General features: G+C 38.8%; 2 protein-coding genes across 5 annotated transcripts in view; one reads left to right on the forward strand and one right to left on the reverse strand.

Moving 5' to 3' along the window:
* GFM1 (G elongation factor mitochondrial 1) overlaps positions 1 to 4,985 on the forward strand; it is a 42,834-nt gene extending 37,849 nt beyond the window's left edge. For all 4 annotated transcript variants that reach the window (XM_059065519.2, XM_067033913.1, XM_067033912.1 and 1 more), the window contains 3 exons: positions 3,611 to 3,771; positions 4,549 to 4,602; positions 4,765 to 4,985. In XM_059065519.2, the coding sequence (XP_058921502.1) occupies positions 3,611 to 3,771; positions 4,549 to 4,602; positions 4,765 to 4,896 (347 nt within the window). In that variant the 3' untranslated portion in view covers positions 4,897 to 4,985. The remainder of the gene's footprint in view (positions 1 to 3,610; positions 3,772 to 4,548; positions 4,603 to 4,764) is intronic.
* Positions 4,986 to 9,770: 4,785 nt separating this feature from the next.
* The window catches only part of RARRES1 (retinoic acid receptor responder 1), a 47,829-nt gene continuing 33,830 nt past the window's right edge, over positions 9,771 to 23,769 (reverse strand). Inside the window, exons 3-6 of the mRNA XM_059065538.2 lie at positions 21,941 to 22,124; positions 18,266 to 18,402; positions 10,587 to 10,649; positions 9,771 to 10,507 (exon numbers count right to left, since the gene is read on the reverse strand). Of these exons, the coding sequence (XP_058921521.1) occupies positions 10,358 to 10,507; positions 10,587 to 10,649; positions 18,266 to 18,402; positions 21,941 to 22,124 (534 nt within the window). The 3' untranslated portion in view covers positions 9,771 to 10,357. The remainder of the gene's footprint in view (positions 10,508 to 10,586; positions 10,650 to 18,265; positions 18,403 to 21,940; positions 22,125 to 23,769) is intronic.

Raw genomic sequence — 23,769 nt, forward strand, 5'->3', positions numbered from 1 at the left:
GATTTGTTTGTCAGTTGTGAAAGGGTGAGAGAATCCTCCATTTTCTTTATGCCAGTTAGCTATTAAAAATGCATTTGAAATTTATGATCTAGAAACCTTGTCACAGTCTGTCAGTTGTATTAATAGGAAAAAGGGAAATAAAGTCACAAAGAAAGTTAACTTTATTAGACATGATTCAGATTGTATTGATAACACCTGCCTCTTGCCTTCTAGGTGTTCACCACTTTAATCTTATACTGGCAAATTGGTTGTAATCACTTCATATACTTTTTTCAGCTTTATTGAGGCGCAGTTGACAAAATTGTAAAATATTAAAAGTAATGATTTGATAAATGTATACATTGTGATACTTTTTTAAAGTATAGTTAAAACAAATTAGAAATCACCAACTGTTCTATGCTGGTTCTTGACTGGAAATTGGTAGCTTTCCTGGATAGAGGTTACATAAAGCAAGGTAATTGGTAAAATCAATTAACAAAGAGCCTCAACCTTTTTAATTGTACCTATATGAAATATAAATAAATATAGATTATATGCCCATAACATACACATATATAGCCATGAAAAAAGTCTGTATGTCTATGCATATTAACTAAACAGGTAAATATGTACCATTCAGTTTGTCAATACTTAAGCGTACAAATACTGTTATGTGTGATGGTTGCCTGGTGGGGTGCAAAGGAAAAGCACCAGATAATAATTGAATTGAGGAGTATTGGTTTTTGCCAGATAAATATGTGCAAATAAAAAGGTTGCAAGCGTGAAAAATGAATTACTTTGCTGTATCATCATCTGATTCTTATTCCTCCATGACTGAAAGATAAAAGGGTAAAAGGAAATTTTTGCTGGGCTTTTAAGAAAATCAGCTTTTCATGCATACACCTCCACTGATTATCATATGAGAGTTGTAGGGTGGAAAATGTTGATAAATGAGCTTAGTATCAGATTAGCTTATACTTTTGAGCTATTCTCTTTTATCAAAGTTGGAAGAAAAATAGTTCAAATTCTCACGTAGTTTTCATTTAAAAAAAAAAAGAAAACTGGAACTATTTTCAGTCACAATGTAAACTTTGCCCCTGAGATTAATCAGTGATATAACTAAAACTGAAACGTGAAATTGCGTGTTCTTTCAGGGACTCTTTCACCCCATGGATGTTAATCGTTGCCATCATTGTCTATGGCCAATTTTTAGACCGCTGTGCTTGGTCTCTGCAGAAACATTGAACTTGTAGCTACTCCACAAGAGAAATAAAGGCCTCCCCAGAGTCATGTTAGCTCATTTTACTCAGCAGTGTTCCTTTTCTGATCGCCTGGGCTTTGAGTTTGAATGTTGGCTCTACTTCATACTTAACTCTGTGGAAATGGGCCAGTCCAAGCTGTTTGGAGATGGTAATGCCAAAGTATTAGATGAGAATGTACTTGAAAACATCTGCACACACACACTTGGGCAGAGTGAAGGCTAACCCCTCTTTCCTTCACATTACCTTTGACCTAGCACTGTGCAGCGCCACCCATTTGCCAGCTTTTGGTCTCAGAGTGGTCACAATAGCACCTGTTGATCACTTTTGTGCTGTGTATTATGTTGAGTACATGAATTATCGTATCTTATCTTCAACAGTGGCCTTATAGTTGAGAAAATTGAGACTCAAGAGTAGTTAGTCAAATGGCCCAAGGTTACATGTTAGTTAGTGGTGGCGCTGAGAGTTAAACCCAGACCAGAGCCTAGCCCTTGACCACCACCTCACACAACCTCACTGAGCCTGGTGTTATCAACTTTATCCCTAGGGGACTGAAATAGAAACATTGCCACCTCTATGCACCACCTTGGCTTAAAAGGTCCTGTGATGGTGTGGGTATTTTCACTTGCTTTTTATTCTACTTCCGGGAAAATTGCTTGTAGGACTTGGCTGCCATGTGACTATTAAAAAATGGCAGGATGAATTTAGCTCTGGAATCTTGTCATATGGAATGGGACAGAGAAAAGCATGAATAAGGGCGAGGTGAATCAGAAGGTGGATTTAGGAAGAAAGAGGGAGTTAAAAGGAAAGGAGCAGGGTGAGGGAATACGAAACCAAGAACTGAACAGGTCGTCCTCAACAATTATATACTATATACACTATATACTTGGCCCCTTCTTTCTCTTTAGAATATGACTGTCTCACACTCTAGCTCTTTTATATTACTGACCTATTGAAAACACTAGATAATGTGTAACTAAATTTTAATATGTCTGTTCACATCTCTCTTTTGGGGTACCTTCTTCTGCATTAATTACATTTATTTAGAGCCAAGGAAGCTCTGCTGTTGTGGTAACCCAAGAAGTTAACAAGAAATAGAGCTTCTTCTACAGTCTAGAATTTTTAGTCTAGTGCTTTAGCTGTCTGCATAGAATTCTGCAGGCTTAGCTAATGAAACTTAGGAGTCTGCAGAGTTCCGTTATTCCTCTTTTCAGAACAAAATTCACTAATTAGGAGTAATGAGTCAAAGTTAGGCCTGAGCTAAGATATGATTTGAATTAGAAAACATTTCAAAGAAATGCAAGTATATTAAATGGCTGTTCTTATAATTATTGCACTTAAGCTAATAGTGTCTTTAGAACAAGTGCTTTAATGAATATACAGGAATAATTGCTGACTAGATTATAAACAAATTGATGCTTGGAAAATTATGATTATTTTAAAACAAAATATTTTCTTTGTCACCTTTTCATGTTATGCTTAAAGTCTTTATTTAAAGATAATTCATCCAGTCTGAGGCTGAAGTATTATTCAACACTATCATAATGTCCAAATTAAATATGATTGTTTGAAGTTTTTTTATATTCTCTCCGCACTGTTAGATTTTCAACCTCAGTCAGCATTTGTCACAGTAAGAAGTGTTCTTGTTATGTACTAAGTGGGATTAAAAAAATAAGCTTTTTTTATTTTAAAAAAACATACATAAAAAACACATTGGGGTTTAGTGCTTAAATGGCCTTTAGCATCTAGGCCGATGTCTTTATTTTGTAGGTGAAGAAACATGACCTGGACAGATTGTGTTTTTCCAAAAGGCATATAGCTTATTAGAGGCAGAGCAGAAACTAGAAACTTGGTTTTCTAATTCTCAATCGGGTATTGAAATTGTTTAGCCTAGATATATCTCAGGCATGACTTGATTATTGTCTCCAAGTATAAATAACTGTCTGCCAGGGACCAACAAGAAAGAATTGATTTACCTTGGCCAGAGACTTAACAGATAGTGTCTTTATTCTCAAAGGATTCCAGAAAGAATTAGTAACCCTCAACTGCATAATTTAAATGTGAAGGGACTTGATCGAACGTTGTTTTAAGACCCTTTTATATTATTTCTGCAACCTATTGATTTTTAGGATGAAAATATGGTAATGGACATACTAATATGAGAATCAAGTGTTGTCTTACTGTAAGTTCCATTTAGAAGAGTGACTGCTGCTGCTACTAGAAAAATGAGTCCAGATCAAGTATTTTAACCTTATCATTTATGTGTGTACCTGTGGGAGAGCACTTTCTATTTCCATTTTGTATATGTGGATAGGAAAGAGTTCCAGTTTGTTTAAAGATTAATAAACCAATTTATTTTTTTTAAACCCTAGCCCTGGCAAATTCCACATTATGTATTCTTGAACCTATTATGTCTGTGGAAGTTGTAGCTCCAAATGAATTTCAGGGACCAGTGATTGCAGGAATTAACCGGCGCCATGGAATAATCACGGGACAAGATGGAATTGAGGACTATTTTACACTATATGCAGATGTAAGTACTGTTAGTCACTGACAACCTTGCTTTTTATTATCCACAGGAGGAAATCAGAGTTAGCTTTTGTTTTTGGAAATTGTAGAGCAAATTGGCACATTTCCATGGCTGAGTGTTGAATTTGTGGCTTATGTGTATGTGGCAATTTCTGCACTTTGCTGTTAGAGCATCTCTTTAAGTGCAAAACCTAAAAATAAGATTCATTTCAGGTAGGCATTTTGTGAGTATGTCATTTTCTTAGATGTATAATTACCTTTCTTTCTCATTATAGCTTTGTTTGCATAGCCGTTTTATTATGTTCTAATTTATTCGGATAATATTTAATTCCCTTGCCTGTCCCTTACTTAAATCTCATGGGAGAGAAAGGGTTTATCACATTACCTAAGGCCTCTTAGAAGACACTACTCTTGGCATATGGCCTATCATTGATGAGTTCAAGGGAAAGTTGTATTCACATTTTCACAGAAGAAACACTTCTGAGTGCTTGAGCTGCAGCTGCGTGGAGTGGGGATGAGAGGGACGGCTGTTAGTGGTGTCTGCTCCGTGAAACTGAAAGATTGGGTCTCTAGTTGTGTCTGTCAAATGAAATTATTTTCAAATAGGGTTTCTACTGTGGTAAAACAAAAACAGGTTTGTCTTTGGCTTTTAATTCTTTTAAACCAGGAGTAGTTAGTAGAAACCTGAGTCTAAAGGAGTTAAATGACTAAGTCTTCTCTGTATTTTTCTCAAATATTTTTCAATAAGCAATGCTGAAGTATCTACTGTATATGTTTTCAGGTCCCTCTAAATGAAATGTTTGGTTATTCTACTGAACTTAGGTCATGCACAGAGGTAAGCAAGTGTTTAAATTTTACTTCAGTGTTCTTCAAGAGACCATCCTGCAAAATCATTATTTTTGTGAAATCTGGTCTTTGCATGACTTTACTTGAGAGTTGTTTTTTAAAAAAGAAAAAAAATCTGCTTTTTGTTTCTGTTTTTGTGTTAAACCCCCAGGGGAAGGGAGAATATACAATGGAGTACTGCAGATATCAGCCATGTTTACCAGCTACACAAGAAGACCTTATCAATAAGTATTTGGAAGCTACAGGTCAACTTCCTGTAAAAAAAGGAAATGCCAAGAACTAACTTTCCTCACTTTGTTGACTAACTTTAACTGTATCTGCAAGGTTTAGATATGTTAATGGATTCATGGAATAAATTCAACCTGAAAAGAAGTAATTTTAGAAGCCCTTCCTATTATATTCAGGAGCTTCTGTTATATCATAGTTAATTCTGTGTATATCTCAACTGTTGATTGGTTTTATACATCAAATAAAATATTATTACTGAAATATATTTAATATTTATTTGAGGGAGGAAGAGACTTATTTCTGTTATACTTAATAAGCTTAGAACATTTATAAATGTCCAAATTTTTTCATCATAAGAATTTTCAACATACAGAAAAGCTGAAAAAATAGTACAAAGAACAGCCATATACCATCCATCTAGACTCAACAATGAACAATTTTGTTAAGTGTTTATCGGATAATAATTTGTTTTGTCATATTTGCTTTTTCTGTTTGTCTATTGTCCATCTATGTTGCATACTTTCATTCTTCAAGTTGTTTTGCTGTATACTTGAAAGTGAATTGCATATATCATGACACTTCTTGGAGTATCACCTTTTTTGTTTAAGAGTGGATTCCTTTGTGACAACCTGGATAGCTAGCCCTAGAGGGTATCATGCTAAGTGAAATAAGTCAGAGAAAGACAAATACTGTATGATTTTACTTAAATGTGGAGTCTAAAAAGCAAAACAAGTGAACAAACATAACAAAATGGAAACAGCCTCACAGATACAGAGAACAAACCAGCAGATGGTGGTTAGAGGGGAGGGAGGAGCAGGAGGAGGAGTGAAATAGGTGAGGGAGATTAAAAGGTACAAACTTAATTACAAAATAAATGAGGCACAGGGATAAAGTTTTTTTTAAAAAAATGGATTGGAGAACACTTTTCAGATTTTCTTTGGGATATTAAAATGCTAGCTAAATTTCTAGCTGTTTTATATAGAGCTGATTGCTTCAATTTGTGCCTTCTGCAGATTTTCTTTTTTTTTTTTTTGCACGTGGTACACGGGCCTCTCACTGTTGTGGCCTATCCCGTTGCGGAGCACAGGCTCCGGACGCGCAGGCTCAGCGGCCGTGGCTCACGGGCCCAGCTGCTCCGCGGCATGTGGGATCTTCCCGGACCAGGGCACGAACCCGCGTCCCCTGTATCGGTAGGCGGACTCTCAACCACTGCGCCACCAGGGAAGCCCTGCAGATTTTTAACTGCTTGTTTTTAGGAGTATAAGTGTTTCTTTTTTGCAGACCTGTGAGGTAAAGAAAAAAAAAAAAAAAGCCCTTGCATATGCTATTCTTGTCTATGTTCATTTTAATGTTTCTGCAGCTTGGAAATAATAAAATATAACCTACAGGGTTGCTGGCCAGTCTATTTCATCCACCTATTAAATGCTAGTTGAATTAGAGTCTGTTGGAATGTATCATACATTGTATTCATTGAGATTGTGAAAGAAGTAATGTCAAGCTAGAGTATGTTGGACATTGCCAGGGAGTTCTACCATATTGTTCAGAATTGCTTCATCCAAAAACCATCTAATGTGAAAGACATATCCTAGTCCTTTCCCTTAGTGGATAATAGACATGAAATAACTGTTTTAAATTCCTTTGTTTTTCTTGATTTGTAGATTTGGCTCTGTAACTTCAGGTTCCTAGAAAAAAAGACCTTTAAAAAGTATTGAGCAAATGTTTTCAAGGCATTTGTTAAATGCTTTAAATGCATTATCCATTTTAGTTTTCACAACCCTATGAAACTAGGTACTATTATTATGTCCATCTTTTAATAGAGGAGGCAAAAGCACAGAGTAAGGTAAATAACTTATCTAAGACCACACAGCTCATTAACTTTTCAAATTGATAATGCAGTTATTATATTCATCAAACCAAGTGCATTTTCCCATGAATATGTCTGTTTTCAGTAGCATCAAGCCTGAAAAACTGTGTTGCTTTGGCATTTCATCAGCATCTCATGCTATTCACACTTTGAATATTCCTGATGAGGAAATACCTTCATAGAATTTAGCACAGTTCCTCTTGCTGTTGCTAACAGTCAGAAATATTAGAACTAAGATGGATAAATTTGGAAGTGCTTTTAACTTGTTAAACATTTTGGTTATGAAGATATGGTACCAGAAAAGAGTTGAGATATCTAATACAACACCAGCATTTCATAGGCAACGACACAGGTCCAGCTGGTGGGAGTAACTAGAATAGGATAACATAAGAACCCATCCAGGACCAGAACCCACATCTTTTGTTAACTCATTAGTTTGGTTAGAGTTGGTAAAGACCACATACCAGCCAAAGTCTGTATAAGGAAAAAATTAATGAGAATATTCATAACTGAGGGTTTCTTTTATACTACTGTTGTAAAGGATGATTGTTGGCTAATTTAAAGACAGTGTTATTTGTGTTGGAGAATGGTAGCAGCACTAGGCCTGCTGCAGTATTACCCTGATTCCCAACCCTGGCAGCACTTTAAAAATTACTTGGGAGAGCTTTAAAGAGAAATACCCAGGCCAACCCCTAGATACTCTGATTCTTTGCATCAAGATTTGTTCAGATGTGTCACATTATTAATTTTCTTTTGTGTGATGTTAGTGATTGGGCTATTGGTTCTTAGCTTGGTAAGTTTATCTTTAAAGATGTACAGTCAATTTTCTGTTATTCCTTGCCTCCTTGCTCACTCTTAGATTTACGTTGTGAAGTCACTAAAATTTAATATTGAAATTTTAGGATTTTTCATATTTTAATACTTTTGAAATCTGGATGAGTCTTAAAATTGATTCCAGTGAAGTGAGGCAGCCACCAGGTAAGTAGTAAATTGTGACATGTAGGAATATATCCCTTTGTAGAAAACATCTATTGCATTGCTAAAACTATCAATTTTTGAATTAGAGTTTTAATTGCTGCTTAAAGTGTCTTCAAATAAAACTGTAATGCATCGTTGAAATAGTTCATGTTTTCACAGGCAGTTTATTGTGAGCATGGATTCATTTATCCTTTCAAATAAGTGCCAGGCAGCATGCTAGTGATTGTAGCACTTTGAAAGTTAGGAAAGGTCACAGAACAGGTCATAGAATTTTCAAAGCTGAGAGAAATCAGTGTGATAAACTCATATGTCATGAAGCAATATATTATTCAAGGGCCAATATAGAAACTTCCAACTGACTTTCCAAAGAACTTACTTAACTTCTAACTATTCATAACTCAAGTAGGAAAAACAAAACTATAAGTAGGATCAAATGGAATGTAGGCAAAATCCTGGTGTTATTTTGTACGTCGTAAAATTTTTGAAAATTCTAAAGAAATTAGGAAAATAAATGTGATGCTCTCTGTTATTGTCATTGGGTCAGAGTGATTCAGGATTCTTTAGACTCTTAATGAATAAAAGAGGGCTTAGGGAATTTAGAGGTTTTCATTTTATGTCAAGGCAGATGAAGTAATTTTGTTCCTGTTAGCTAGCAAAATCAGTATTAGTAAAATCAAGTCAGCAATTTTAGAGTTTGTGCTAGAAAAGATGTTCTGATGGTGATATTGAGAAATTTTTTAGTTGGTTTAACATAGGTTTTGTAAATTTATAAATTAGGTAATTTTTTTTGTATGTCGTATGTGTAGAATTCGCCTTCATAAACTGAAATCTGTTAAAGGGTTACCACCTTAGCTTCCTTACCTGGTTGAATTATGGTCACATTTGTGAGCCTAATCTCACTAATTTAAAATGCCTTTACAAGGATGAGAGGACTTTTAGAAAGTTGAGACAAGAAAGCTGAAACCCCTTTCTAGCTCTTAACATGACACTGAAAGATTAAAAATCACGGGACATTGAATATGCTCTTATAATGCTCTTGGCACTTTTTTTCCAAGATATTTAGGGAACTTCAGTTAGAGGAGTTTCTTACTTGGTTCTGGCATTGTTTATCACTAGATTGTTTGATATCTTAGGGAAAGTATTTTCTCTGCATTACCATATATGTGGGAGATTTGATGTTTTCTTTAAATGATTGTTTCCAGTGCTTTGGAAAACTTACAGTCCTTAAATCCAGAGGATGTTGGGAAGATGAATGCAAAGGGGTTGGGGTTTTAAACAGAATAATACATGATCTGTCTCTGCTAAAAAGTAACAGTACAATTCATCTTATTTTTATTTTGTAAGAGTCCATGTCTTAAAATTTTTTCTATTTAGTATAAACTTTTTCAGTTTTCTAATACAGACATAAAGGTAACATTTTGGTATGTTTTAAAAAGGCTGATGCTTCCTAACTAACTACTGATCAAGGAACCCGGCTAAGGGTTTTGAGACATGAATATAAGCATTCCATTAAATACTAATTTTGAGAGGCAAATGCTGGCCACATTTCCTGGGTCAATTCTTCCTGCCTTGGGGAGGTACTCTGCAAATCTGATAATGGTACATATTGTGTTTGTTTTTATAAATTACTTAGGCCAACACTGGGTCCAGGTTGTCCTTATAAATGAAAATTGTAAATACTTTATGTATTTCAGTTACATCACTGTTCCATTTAATACATGTTTGCAGACACTCGGCTTTATCTCTGGGACACTATTTTTTTTTTTTTTTTTTTTTTTTTTTTGCGGTACACAGGCTTCTCACTATCGTGGCCTCTCCCATTGAGGAGCATAGGCTCCGGACATGCAGGCTCAGCAGCCATGGCTCACGGGCCCAGCCGCTCTGCGGCATGTGGGATCTTCCCGGACCGGGGCACAAAACTTGTGTCCCCTGCATCGGCAGGCGGACTCTCAACCACTGTGCCACGAGGGAAGCCCGAGACACTATTATTATTTGTAAAATTTTTATTAATATATAAATATCTTTTAATTCCAGTTTAGCACACATTTTGCCTATACAGACAAATCTCTACAAACACATGTAACACATTTTATTTAGAAACAAACATTTATTTAAAAGTAGATATCAAATTTAAAAGGAATACTTGCTCAAAATCATAAATAATAGTAAAGTTCTTTTTAAACAGGTAATATTTCCCCTACAATTTGTTTTCATTGAAATATATTATCTTTTTTACATAATAGGTAGAAGCAATTTAACAACACAGAATAGTTAGCTACAATATGTTCAAAATATTGAGAAATACAGATTTATAGATGTGACCATCAATTTTATTTTGTTATGTTTTTTAAATACTTACTGGTCCAGCTGCAGCATACCCTAACTGACTTGGTTTTACATTTTAGGGCTGAAACCCTGAGGAACCTGCGGAGTAACTGTTTAGCACTGAGCAGAGTTCAGTATGCATGTGCTCCCAGAGTTAAAAACTAAACCAAACCAATCGAAAAACAAAAATCCCAGTATCTTTTAATTTTTGAGTATTGACTTGTAATCACAGGCTTTCCCAAATTATTAGAATGCCTTATACCTTGGCTATTTTACTAGAATAATGATTTAGGCTATTTAGTGTAGTCATTTTGTTCAGAATTTGGTATAAACAGATCTTTTTTGCTTTTCAGAAATTACTAAGCTCTGTCGGTGCCACAGCTGATCCCTCTTCAGTTCCAGAGGCTTCTTCTGGTGTCTGTAGCTCTTGACAGTGGTACTTCATCTTCAGTGGTTTGCCGGGGTACCAGACCAAGTGAATATGACAGGGAATCATTTCCTGGGAAATAAGAGTTCTAAAATATTATGATCTGCAAAAACTTCTGGTTTAAACAGTTCTATATACCATTTTGTTTTACCTGTGTTGAGAATTCATGGAGTAGAACAGTATAATCAAAATCAATTGCATCTTCATTTGTTTTCTAGAAGAAGAAGAAAGAACGAGTTAGTGCGATAGTGTGGGTTTGTATATTAGCTTAGAATTTGGAAGGCTCGTCTTATGTCACCTGCCTTGAATGGGTGGATGGGTGCCTTGAATCACCTGCCGCCACTTTGATTCTAGCCTCATCTCCTTTGGTGGTATCCTGCATTAAGATGTGGAAGTTGTTGATTCTCACTGTTTTGCCACTGTCATGATAATCTAGTAAAGTCCTTCTGTCACTTTTTCTAATATTGACGGGTTTTGATGGAGATTAAGGTCTATGAGAATAGGGAGAATCTTTTGACAACCTAAGGAAACTAGATACTGTATATGCACAAGCTGATTTATAGCCCTGATATGCCAGGCAGTAAGACAAGGGGCAGGGCAATCAGGATTTCTAGAAGGATACCATGGGCCAGGTTCTCTGCAAGGCACTTTATACATGTTCTCATGGAATTCTCCTCTCTTGCAAGAATATGTATTATGAGCCTTCTTTTACAGGGAAGGCAACTTGAGGTTACAGCTAGTAGGTGACAAGTGGGGATTCAAACCCAGATCTACTGACTCCACCACCCACATCCATCATGCTGTACCACACTGCTTCTAAAACCAGCACATTTTATAGGTAAGCAGGCAGTCTCCCTCAGCTCTTTTATTCTTTTGATTTCTATAAATTTTAAGAGTGACTAAACTGATTTCCTGCTTTCTTTTTGACAGTAACTGTTTTGAGGGGAAAAGGTTGGGGCACAAAAGTGCTTATCCCTTTACTAATAAAAATGGAAGAGAAGGAATTAAAAATTAATTTGGATTATGATTTTAATCTACCAGGCTTTCATTGAGACTAAGAATATGCAAAAACAAAAAGGACTTGATATTAAGTTTTGTCTTCCCTTTGCTTACATTGATGAAGACTTTTACAAGCCATGAAATTTCCATCAGGTGGAGGGGGTACTGGAGGGATATGATACAAGAGAGGGCCTGGATCAATCAGAAATTGACTGCTTTTCTGTGGTGCTTTGCGTCATTGGGTAAGTTTCCCTTCTGCCTCGCAGTGTACCCATGAATGGGGAAAGCAAATATCCAAAACGCAGGCTGCAAAGTCAGAATTCATGAGAGAAAATTTAGCATCTTTTATCTAAAGGAACAGTTTCTGGAGGCTTCAGTTATCAGTTGGGCGTTGCTGGGTTTGGGGGTGGATTTAGCGTTGTCTGACTCTCATTTGGCTACAGTGTTGACCTTGGACTGTACTGACACAGCTGGCTGCTATGCTGTGTAATTTGTGTCTCAGACTTTTGTGCTGCCTGCACTTTTTCTCAAGGTCTGTTTAGCATGTATTTCTACAGTTAAAAAATTGGTCTTATAAAGTGTTTTTTCAGGACAGTGCCTCTTTCTGTTTTTGAAAATAGCATTTCTTAAGGAAATCGTGGCAATCTCCAGATTTTAGGCAAAAAGGAAGAAAGGCTTGAAACAAATGATGGCATTCCAAGTCCATTTGAGAAACTTCTGCTCAATACAAAGTGTTACCCATTTTTTTAATAATCCAAACAAAAATTTGGATTATTATAATGCTTGGGCACCCTTTACATTTAATTAAGACCTTCCTCAGTAAGGCTACTGAGACATACCTCCTGTTTCTGTTCATAGATTCTTCCTCCTAAAGGGGGAAGCACCCTTAGACCAAACCAAACCAGGGCTTATTAAACAGCTGCAGCCCAGACATGGCGCAGCCCAGCTAATACTCAGAAATAATCTCCTTGGTTTTGTTCAAATCATCACATATATCAAATAGTTATAGTCCAGATTGATGATTTACTGACATTTTTCTGATAACTTAGCACTTTAATCTTCCTAGAGACAGAATGAAGTATTTGGTTTCCTTATACTTACTCGTGACCTACCCTACCCCTACTGCTCCCCTCCCCACTAAAAAAAAAAGGGGAATGATCCCTAGCAGAACCAATGTGGTTTTAGTAGAGAATAAGTAGGCTCAGGTTATTAATATATACTATCAAAAGTTGATTTTTTTAATTGAAGTTTAGTTGATTTACAGTGTTAGTTTCTGGTATACAGCTAAGTGATTCAGTTATACATATTCTTTTTAATATTTTTTCCATTATGGTTTATTATAGGATATTGAATCTAGTTCCCTGTGATATACAGTAGGTCCTTGTTGGTTATTTTATTTTTAAAATAAATTTATTTATTTATGACTGCATTGGGTCTTTGTTGCTGCGCTCAGGCTTTCTCCACTTTTGGTGAGCGGGGGCTACTCTCCGTTGCAGTGTGTGGGCTTCTCACTGTAGTGGCTTCTCTTGTCACAAAGCATGGGTTTTAGGCGCGTGGGCTTCAGTAGTTGTGGCGCGCAGGCTGTAGAGCGCAGGCTCAGTAGTTGTGGCGCACGGGCTTAGTTGCTCCACGGCATGTGGGATCTTCCCGGACCAGGGCTCCAACCATGTCCCCTGCATTGGCAGGTGGATTCTTAACCACTGCACCACCAGGGAAGTCCATATCTATTTTATATATAGTAGTTTGTATCTGTTAATCCCAAACTCCTAATTTATCCCTCCCCCACCCCCTTTCCCCTTTGGTAACCGTAAGTGTGTTTTGTATGCCTGTGAGTCTACTTCTGTTTCGTAAATAAGTTCATTTGTGCCATATTTTAGATTCCACATATAAGTAATAGTGTATGGTATTTGTCTTTCTCTTTCTGACTTATTTCACTTAGTATGAGAATCTCTAGGTCCATCCATGAAGCTGCAAATGGCAAAATTTCATTTTTTTTTTATGGCTGAGTAGTATTCTGTTGTGTGCCTATACCACATCTTCTTTATCCATTCATCTGTCGATGGACACTTAGGTTGCGTCCAAGTCTTGGCTATTGTGAATAGTGCTGCTGTGAACGTTGGGGTGCGTGTATCTTTTTGAACTATAGTTTTCTCTGGATATATGCCCAGGAGTGGGATTGCTGGATCATATGGTAACTATTTTTAGTTTTTTAAGGAACCTCCATACTGTTCTCCATAGTGGCTGCACCAATTTACATTCCCACCAGCAGTTGTAGGAGGGTTCCTTTTGCTCCACACCCTCTCCAGTATTTGTTATTTGTAGATGTTTTAATGATACCCATTCTGACCAGTGTGAGGTGGTACCTCATGGTAGTTTTGATTTGCATTTCTCTAATGATTAGCAATGTTGAGCATCTTTTCCTGTTGGCCATCTGTATGTCTTCCTTGGAGAAATGACTGTTTAGATCTTCTGCCCATTTTTTGATTGGGTTTTTTTTTTTGATATTGAATTGTAGGAGCTGTTTGTACATTTTGGAAATTAAGCCCTTGTTGGTCACATCGTTTGCAAATATTTTCTCCCATTCCGTAGGCTGTCTTTTCATTTTGTTTATCTTTTCCTTTGTTCTGCAAAAGCTTATAAGTTTGATTAGGTCCCAGTTGTTTATTTTTGCTTTTATTTCTACTGCCTTGGGAGACTGACCTAACTGCTACAATTTATGTCAGAGGACATTTTGCCTATGTTCTTTTCAAGGAGGTCTTTGGGGGTTTTTTTGTTTTTGTTTTTTTAAACATCTTTATTGTAGTGTAACTGTTTTACAATGGTGTGTTAGTTTCTGCTTTACAACAAAGTCAATCAGTTATACATATGTTCCCGTATCTCTTCCCTCTTGCGTCTCCCTCCCTCCCTCAAGGAGTTTTATGGTGTCAAGTCAAAAGTAGATTTCTTAGCAGAATTAAGTAGATACGATGGTTTCTGTAATGTACTGTCGGCCGATGGAGGCCTCTAGTTAGGGTGAAGACTTGGGCTGGCTGCCAGTTAGATAGTTTGGGATGCTGACAGTATCTGGTACTGATAAGATTTGGAACAATGCTGGAAAAGTAACAGTTTTACTTTTCTCAGTTCACATTAATGAAAGGCTAAAGGGTGTCAGTAAAGTCCTTATCCGTTTTTTTGTTTTTTTTTTTTTTTTTCTAGCCATCAGATATCTCCCTTGCCCTCGTCTTAGTCCTCATGGTTTGGGAAAGACATCTGTTCTTCAGTCCTAAGGCAATAACTGCCAGTAAGATGGGTCTTATATTTGTATTCCAGCTATTTCTTAGCCCACTCTTCTCTCAGGCTGTGTTCATTTGGGGCTGTGAAGTTTATAAGGCTGCACTGCCTTACATAATTGGATTAAAAGGTGAGTTTATCCCTGAGTGCAGAGATAGTAATTCCCACCCAGAAAGCTTTTGGAAAAAACTATAATCCCTATAGATTCCTGAGCTGCCTTGGGCCACGGGCACCGCCAGTCACTCCCTGCTTCTGTCTTTGCTTTGTCAGCTCTACTGTCCTGCTTCTAGTCTCCAGGGACAGTCCCTAGACTTTCTGATCGTAGTGACTTTTTTAGAAATTGTTGCTTGTTTTGCTTGTTGTTATGTTGCTTATTTTTCTGAAAGTTCACAAGAATCTTAGTAGCCACCAAATAGAATTTGAAAATCTATGTGGGTATGTGCATGCTTTTATTTAAGAGAACTCTAATCTTGGAGGCTAAGCAGAGTTGGTCCTGGTTAGTAACTTGGATGGGAGGCCGCCTGGGAATACTGGGTGCTGTAGGCTTTTTTTAAAAAAAGAACTCTAATCTGAAATGCATATCAACCTTAATCCAAATTTCCCAATTGCTTCAGTATGTTAGTTTCGAGGGCTTCATTCAATAAGCTTGTTGACCCTCATTTCACAGCCCTAAGAGAAGAAGTGATTTGCCTTAGGTGACCCAACCAAGTCAGCTGCATCTTCAATTACTATTTATCTAAAACCCAGACACCACAGGGTAAAAGAATCTAAAAGTCCTGTTCCCCCTGCATTTTTGTTTTTTTAGCTCTACAATTACATTTGTCCCCACTTTCCCACTTGCAGGGATATTAATGGACAGGTGATGGACATCAAAGAAAGACTGGCTAGAATGAGCGAGAAACGGGGCTGCTGTTTTCAAACCATAGTACGTCCTGGTGTTTACTTAGGTGATGTGTCATTTATAAATGCAAAAGAATGGAAAACAATGCCATGAAAAGATCCTAATTTTTTCTCTTGTGTCCCTGTTGCTCTGTTCCTATTGAGTTTTCCTCTGACATTCATTAAAATTAGTTCTTTTATCTTGATGCCATTTTCTACACTAAACAAAAATTTTCCCCTAGCTTCAGTTAAAGGAAAAGCCTTCTGTTGAGGATGTGATTGTCTTGGTAGACGAGAGAAACTTTTTACCTGCAGCCAAAGAATCGGTGCTGTGCCCTGACTCCTGGTGTAACAGCAGTCAATTACACAGCCGTTTCTATCAAAGCCGCTCCATAGGGGAAAGAAACGTTCATTTCGATAAGGAATGAAACCACATTTCAAACAGCTGTCTGCTTTACAAGTGGCCTTTGAAAGGTACACCAGGCTATTACCAGCATGAATAATGCTGACTGGATGCCAGGCATTGTACTTGTACTTGTACTCGGAAGATACTCACTGCTATCCATCCATCGTGAATGTACTGCTTCAGCGACCCGTGAAGAAAACGATTTTTAGAAATTTGTACTTATGGTTGGCTCAGCCTGCCTCTGAGTAGTTGATACTGTTTACTCTGGAGATGCCCCTCCCTCTCCACATGACATGTGCCTGACAAAACCCCCCACTCAGCCACCTCCTTGTCCACACCCAAACAGCTGAGTGACTGGCCCTTCTCTAAATTCTCGACCGCAGACCTTCAGAGGCCTGCAGTGCTATGTGATGCTCGAATCCACACACTCCCACCCCCCTCACCTCCTGTTCCATCCTCACGCTCAGCTGGTGACTGCCTCATTTTTCACTGAGAAGACAGAAGCAGTCAGGATAAAACTTCCACAGGCTACCACGTGATACCCACCCTCCTACCAGCATCTGTACCACACTTGAAAGCCTTTCTCCAGGTGAACTCTGTGCCCTTGTCCACAGTCATCTCCTGGATCGATCATATCCTCTCTTTATCTCCTCAAAGATATTAACTCCAAGTCTTCCTTCTCTTCCCTACAAGTCCTACTTTGCCCCTCTCTACTGGATTTTTCTCATCAACGTATAAATACACCATTAAATCGCCCAATCTAAAAATACAACGGGAAACCCTCCTTCAACCCTGTGCTTACACACCCTCCAGCTCTAGCCCCTCCCTCCCTTTTACTCCCCTTTATAGTTAAATTCCTTGAAAGACTTGGCGTGTCCACTTCCTCTCCCATTCTTTCCTGAACCTATTCTAATCAGGACTTTGCCCACACTGTGCCAGGGAGACAGCTCTTGATAAGCTCTCCATCTACTTCCAGCTTGCCTAAATCTAGTGGTCAATTCTTGGTCCTCATCTTTCTTGACTTTCCAGCAGCATTTGATAGTCAATTCTCATCCTTGAAACACTTTTTTATCCTCATATCTCTAAACCCTCTAAAGTTGGAAGTGTTCTAGGACTCAATCCCTACATAACCTTTCTCTGTTTACACTCATTCTCTCATCTCATCCACTCTTGAGGCTTTAAAAACCATCTATGACTCCAGCCTAGACATCTCCCCTGAATTTCAGACTCTTATGTCCAGACGACGATACAAATTCTCTACTTGGTTATGGAATTTAGAATGCTCCAACTCAAGCTAATTTCCACCCAAATCTGTTCCTCTGTAGTCTTCCCCAGTCAGTAAATGAAAACTCTATCCTTCCAGTTACTCAGGCCAAAAGCATAAGAATCATCCTTGACTTTTCTCATTCTTGGATATATCCATATCTAACCCATCAACAAATACTGATGGTCTGCCTTCAAAATGCAAACACTTCTCACCACATCCACTGCTGCCACCCTGGTCCGAGTTACCACCAGGCCTTCCCTAGGCTGCTGCAATAGATTACTGCTCTCCTTGCTTCCACCCTTGTCTGTCTACGGTCTGTTCTCAACACAGCAGCCAGAATGACCCTGTTGTAAGTCAGATCGTGTCACTTCTCTGCTAAAAACCCTGTAATGAGTAAAAGACAGGGTCCTTCTAATGGCCCTCCATGAACCGACCCCCTCCATCTCCGATCCCCACCCTCCGATCTCACCTCCCGGCACGCTCCCCTGCTCTCACTTTCTTGCAGCCGGACCAGCCTCACTGCTGTTTCTCCAGCCCATCAGCCACAGTGCTGCCTCCCTTCCCTCTGTCTGAAATGCCTTCCCTTCTGGAGGTGTGGCTCACTCTCAGTTCCCTGAGGCCTCTGCTACAGTGTCACTTCTGCTCAAATTAGAGGCGCCTTGCTTTAGACTAAAGTTTAATTCTGTCAATACCCTGCATTCCCCTTTCCCTCCTTTATTTTTCTCCATAGCACCTACCACCATTTGATACATATTTACTTGTTTATCATCGGTTCACTGTCTTTCTTCTCTCGCTAGAATTAGTCTCAATAAGGGCAGCTACACTGAGTTTTTTGTTTAGTGCTATATCCTCAGTCCCCACAACTATACCTGGCATTCAGATATTTACTGAGTTAATGAAATGCAATTAAAACTCTTGCCACAGAACTAGAAGTTCACATTAATTTAGTCTAAGAACATTGCATTGGTTGTATCTCTTGTGGTACAAGTTAATTGTCAGTTTTTCTTACCCACTGCTTCACACTGCTGAGCTGTGCCATGTAGTAGTGTAAAAACTGTGTTGTCTTTTCCCACATCACGTAAGAGCTCCCCAGAAAAGCTAAATCCCAGATGGGTCTCAGAGAGGGATCAATATGTCCATGACTATCTGAGGGCACAAAAAAAGTACATTCATATTAAGACATTTTCAGGACAAAATATTACAAGTTTCAGTAGTGAAGTGGGACTCGTATCTGTTTCTGCCTTGTATGGAACCTTACATGCTTCAATTTGCCCTGCTAAGTAAAGCTACTATAAAAGTTTAAGGGCTATTTGCTGTACAATATAAATGCAAACTAAGAGCTATAATGATACTCAAAGTTAATCTAAAACCTTTCATCTAAAATATTTTAATTAGATGGAAACATCTATCAGTTATCTTCTCCACATTACCTTCTGGTTTGGGTCTACAGTCAATGTGCTGGTCTTTGACAATCTAGCAGACCTCTTTGTCCTTCTCTGATCCTTGGCGTTAAAGCTAATCTGTGTATTGGCAGCATCTGTCACTTTGTTGACCACATGAAGAAATCAAGTGGGTTTTTCCTGTGGCGTTGTTTTTGGAACTGCAATCTTTTTAATTCAGTAGACATTTATTAAAAATCTACTTAATATCAGATACTGCTCTAGGTAGGGATACAATGACTAATAAATTACCTCTTGTGACTTTTAGGAACTCAAATTTTAGCAAGTAATTTATGAGCTATTCATGGACCATCATTTATGCAGTTTGAAAGAGATAGTGTATATTAAAGCCCAATAATAGTATAATATGTGAGGAATACGAACAGCTTATTAGGAAATGAATCCTTCTTAGTAAAATAATCTTTTGCATAAATTCTGCTCTGTATTGGTAGAACTAGACTTGGCTGGTTTATAGTGGTAGTCGATTCAAAAGGCATTCATTGATTGCTTGGGTGCTGTGAGAGATGCAAAGAGAGGCCCTACCCTCCACTTGACAGTGTGGAAATGCAGCTGACACCTTCCTTAAGAAAAAGGGAGGATCAGAGAGCTGAGGGGACACAGGGAAGGGGGAGGTCTCTTTGGGCTGAAGAGGTTGGGGACGCTTCACAGAGATGAGATTTGAGCTAAGCCTTGAATTCCTGTCCTGTGTGTGGAAGCGAGAGAGTGACAGACTTCCTTTGTCTTACAGTGCCACTAGGAGTTTAATTTGTGAGATCAAAACAAATTACCATAGAAGAAAAATTAGTTATACAAAATACTATGAATAATGAGGACAACTGAAAGTTATAAATGGCAGTAGCACTGCTACAGAGTCACTTAGGACTTTGGTTATTCCCAGGTCCCCAGCCTTTTTCTTTTGTATGTCATATGCTTGGGCTCATCTGTAGGAAGTTTATGAATTCATTAGAAGAGGAGAAATTTTTACTCTTCCTAAAAACCAGACAACTACTTTTTTTAGGGGAAAAACAGTGCAGAGCAAGGATATCCTAAAATGGATTAGATCTTCTCACTTAGCAGTTGTAGAGAAAACTGCTCAACCGTCAAATACCCTGGATTGATTAAATACTGAATGGGATCTGCTGAGATCTGAACTGGCTGCTCCAACATAGGTTTTGATTCATTCAACTTACCTAAAACCAAACCTTTTCAGTTTTAAGTAGATAATTTTAGATATACAGGCTATAAGCACCATTAAACATCTCTGCTGAATTTAAAGTGACAAGAGAACTTGTAGATTTTGTTGATGAAAACATGCCCTATATTAAGCAAAAACTTTTTCGAAGCTTCCTAGCAGCCACAATAAGTTAGACTGTTATATAGAATGATCCTTGTGGGCATATAGGACTTAACTGAACATGATCCAGTTAACGTGCATTATTAAAAATTGTCCAAAATCTAGAGATCCTGTGGCAAAAGGACTGAGACCCTTTCAAAGGAAGGGTCCAATACGATTTCTAAAATTTGTGTTTTAAGAAGAATATATAAAACCCTATATCCCCAACTAATGCTAATGAGGGGACCAATCCCTAAATAACCGTAGATTTTAAGTATTAGTCATTGGCACATTTATTTCAGGCAGTTAAATATAAACAAATGCTACTACAATGTAAGATTCTGAATTTTCTTCATAATTCTTTGGAACAGGATTTAATCCAAGTTGTCAGAGAACTATAATGCGAGTGAGCCAAGCTTCTGAATTTGAGAAACGCAAGGAGCAGTATCCCACCTCCGGGCTTTTCAGAACACTTAGTCTCAGTAATGGATGGGACACAGATGCAGCCAGAAATGGGGACCACAGGTCCTCCACGCTGACACTGGTCTGTCACAGTCTCCGGGCAGATGAGGGAACAGAGAGAGACAGTGGGACAGGGAGCGCTGTGGTGGTCAGATGTCAAGCTTAATACCCCAGTGCAAGTGCAAGTCCAGAGATGACTCATGTGGTTTTGGAGATTGGATTTGCCGGTAAGTGCCGAGTGTCAGCTGCTGTCCACATACCCTGCTGCGTGCCAGCGCAAATGGGCTCTGCTTCACTTCAGCTGAGTCACTTCAGAGGCAGGGCTCATTTCTTATAAGAGACGGCACCACTGCCCATTAGCTCTGGACCTAAAATGAGATTCCACTGCAGCCTCCCCGCAAGGCCCTGAGACAGCACGCCTGGCCCTGGTGCAGAAGGCCGTGATGCACACGACAGAGGCCTTGGATGGGGTCCCGTCACCCAACGTTTCCAAAGCCACCATCAGAAACCTCTAGAATTTTTCTCCTCAGCTTCTGGACTCAACCCTGAAAACTGCACCCCTACGTGTGGGTCCTGTTGCAAAGACCTCCACCTCTTCTCCCTGGAGTCTGGCTCTTGCCCTGCCCTGTGTCTGGGACGAGAAGCGGGCAGATTAAAGGGGCACAGATAGTTTTCAATGGAGTCACTATATTGTACTCGAGGGGGAAAACAGGAAAAGGATACTTCTGAATTTTGTTCAAATAATCAGGTGTACCACATTCTGTAGTTGAATTAAAGTGCCATTTGGGGGATAAAGTTTTAGATGATCATTTTTTAAAAAATAGATCTTTATGGGAGTAAAACTGCTTCACAATACTGTGTTACTTTCTATTGTACAACAAAGTGAATCAGCCATATGCATATACATACATCCCCATATCTCTTCCCTCTTGAGTCTCCCTCCCACCCTCCTATCCCACCCCTCTAGGTGGTCACAAAGCACCGAGCTGATCTCCCTGTGCTATGCGGCTGCTTCCCACTAGCTATTTTACATTTGGTAGTGTGTATATGTCCATGCCACTCTCTCACTTCATCCCAGCTTACCCTTCCCCCTTCCCCATGTCCTCAAGTCCATTCTCTACCTCTGCATCTTTATTCCTGTCCTGCCCCTAGGTTCTTCAGAACCCTTTTTTTTTTTTTTTTTGAGATTCCATATATATGTGTTAGCATAGTTTTTCTCTTTCTGACTTACTTTACTCTGTATGACAGACTCTAGGTCCATCCACCTCACTACAAATAACTCAATTTCGTTTCTTTTTATGGCTGAGTAATATTCCATTGTATATGTGCCACATCTTCTTTATCTATTCATCTGTCAATGGACATTTAGGTTGCTTCCATGATCATTCTTTTTAAGATGTAGTAATGACATGCATTCCTGAATATAGAAATTCCAGATATTGGTTCATACCAGGTATGCTGACTACATCCAAGAGGTTTTTAAATTGCTTCATGTACTTGTAGAGCCGATAATCTTCTTCTTGTCTTGTCTTCTTCTCAATGAGCCGAGTACACGTTATATTAATGGCCGGTCTGGGTTTCTCATTCCTGAAAAACACTCGAGCAGAACATTTCCCCAGATGTTCCTTACCTTCCTGAAATAAAGATTTTGGAATTAGAATGGTTCCTTATCACTCCCCACCCACTCCAATGAAAAACACACACAAGATTGGGGAGTTCCTTGTACATGGCAGGTATGCACTGGCAACCATATGTAGTATTATTTGCTTTGCAGAAAATGATTTTTGTGCTCACAGCCAAACACAACAATCTTTAGTCTTTGCTGTCATTTAAAAAACTCCTGCTTTCTGATGGTGCCCTTATGAAAGAATGCTGGGCCTCTTCCAAAGAAATACCACTGACATCTGTGAGTGCTACTCGGCTCAAACCTCTAGCTAGGACAGAGGTACTTTCCTCTCTACTGTGGACCAACCAACATAATGCTTACTTGGCCCTCAAGCTGGCCAACTTGAACCAAAAGGAAGCTGATTCCCATCAACACAAATGACAGTGTCTTCATGCTGCCCGATGAATTCAGTCCTCTTATTCCAATTTTACAGTTTAAGACTGAAGTTTAAAGAGGAAGCTAATCCATGTCTCACAGCTAGTAAATGGTAAGCCAGGACCTGAGCTGTGTCTGTGTGATGCCAGGGCCCCAGCTCTGTGAGAACTCCCTCTCTCTACTCTGAGGTCTAATCTGGAAGAAGTGGAGGGACATATCACCCAAATGGGACTGATTCACCTACCTGAGTGACCAAGGGAAGTCTGCTTGCACTCATATTTAAAGGTAGACACACTGAGTGTTCTGGGATCTCCCTCACTTACTTTCCAATCCAGAGACAGATGGAGCTGGGTAGCTGGATGCTTTAGGTAGACATCAAGGGTACAACTCATTTCTGGGACGGTGCTTCTCTACTCTTTTAGGTCACTGATTCCTTAACCCGACAATAAAAGCCCTGGAACCGCTTCCCAGAAAAATGCACATTCACTCATACCATCCACTGGGCCTAGAATCTGAGGAAGTTCACGGCGGCACTCAAAACCCATCCATGGGCCCCTCGTTAAGAACTCCTGTTACAACATGGTTCGTTGAGCAATTGAGTTCTTTTCACATTTACGGTCATTTAAACTGGGTGGAGTCCCAGTTAAAACAACCAAAAAGAAAAAGCGCACAATGAAACAAACCGTACTTAAAATTGGATCTGCTAAATAAGCCCCCCCTCCTTGAACTAATGCAAAAAACTGAAATAGGCATTCCAATGGGCAACGTCTTCTCCCGTGAGTGCTGGTTTACAGGAGAGCAAATATAAGTGGTACATTAAAATCCTAATTATCGGTGCAATATAGGAAAACGGTGAAGGGAGCGTTGGGGAAGAGGCTTACGAAAGGCAGAAGACGGGGCTGGTACGTGGGCTCTTTTGATGTCAAAACTGTTTCCAGGGAAGAGAAAAGGCAATAGGTATTGTCGCCTTTTGTTTTTCTTTCCCTTTCCCCCCAAACAGCTCCACAGAATCAAAACAGTTGCCAGAAGATGGAAGAACTCTCCCTACCTCCCGAAAGGAGGCATTTCAATTAGCTAGCCCTTCAGAGAAGCACAGTTGGTCAAAGTAATCTAGTAATTGTTTTCCTTTTTGCTTTAATCTAACACTGCCGTTTGCAACACAGAAACCAAAAGCACCTTCCTTATGCTTTAAGAAAACGTTAATTCTTAGGTTAATTAGCAAAGTTGGCGTTTTCTTG

This window comes from Kogia breviceps, chromosome 5 (genome assembly GCF_026419965.1).
Source record: "Kogia breviceps isolate mKogBre1 chromosome 5, mKogBre1 haplotype 1, whole genome shotgun sequence".
Taxonomy (NCBI): Eukaryota; Metazoa; Chordata; class Mammalia; order Artiodactyla; family Physeteridae; genus Kogia; species Kogia breviceps.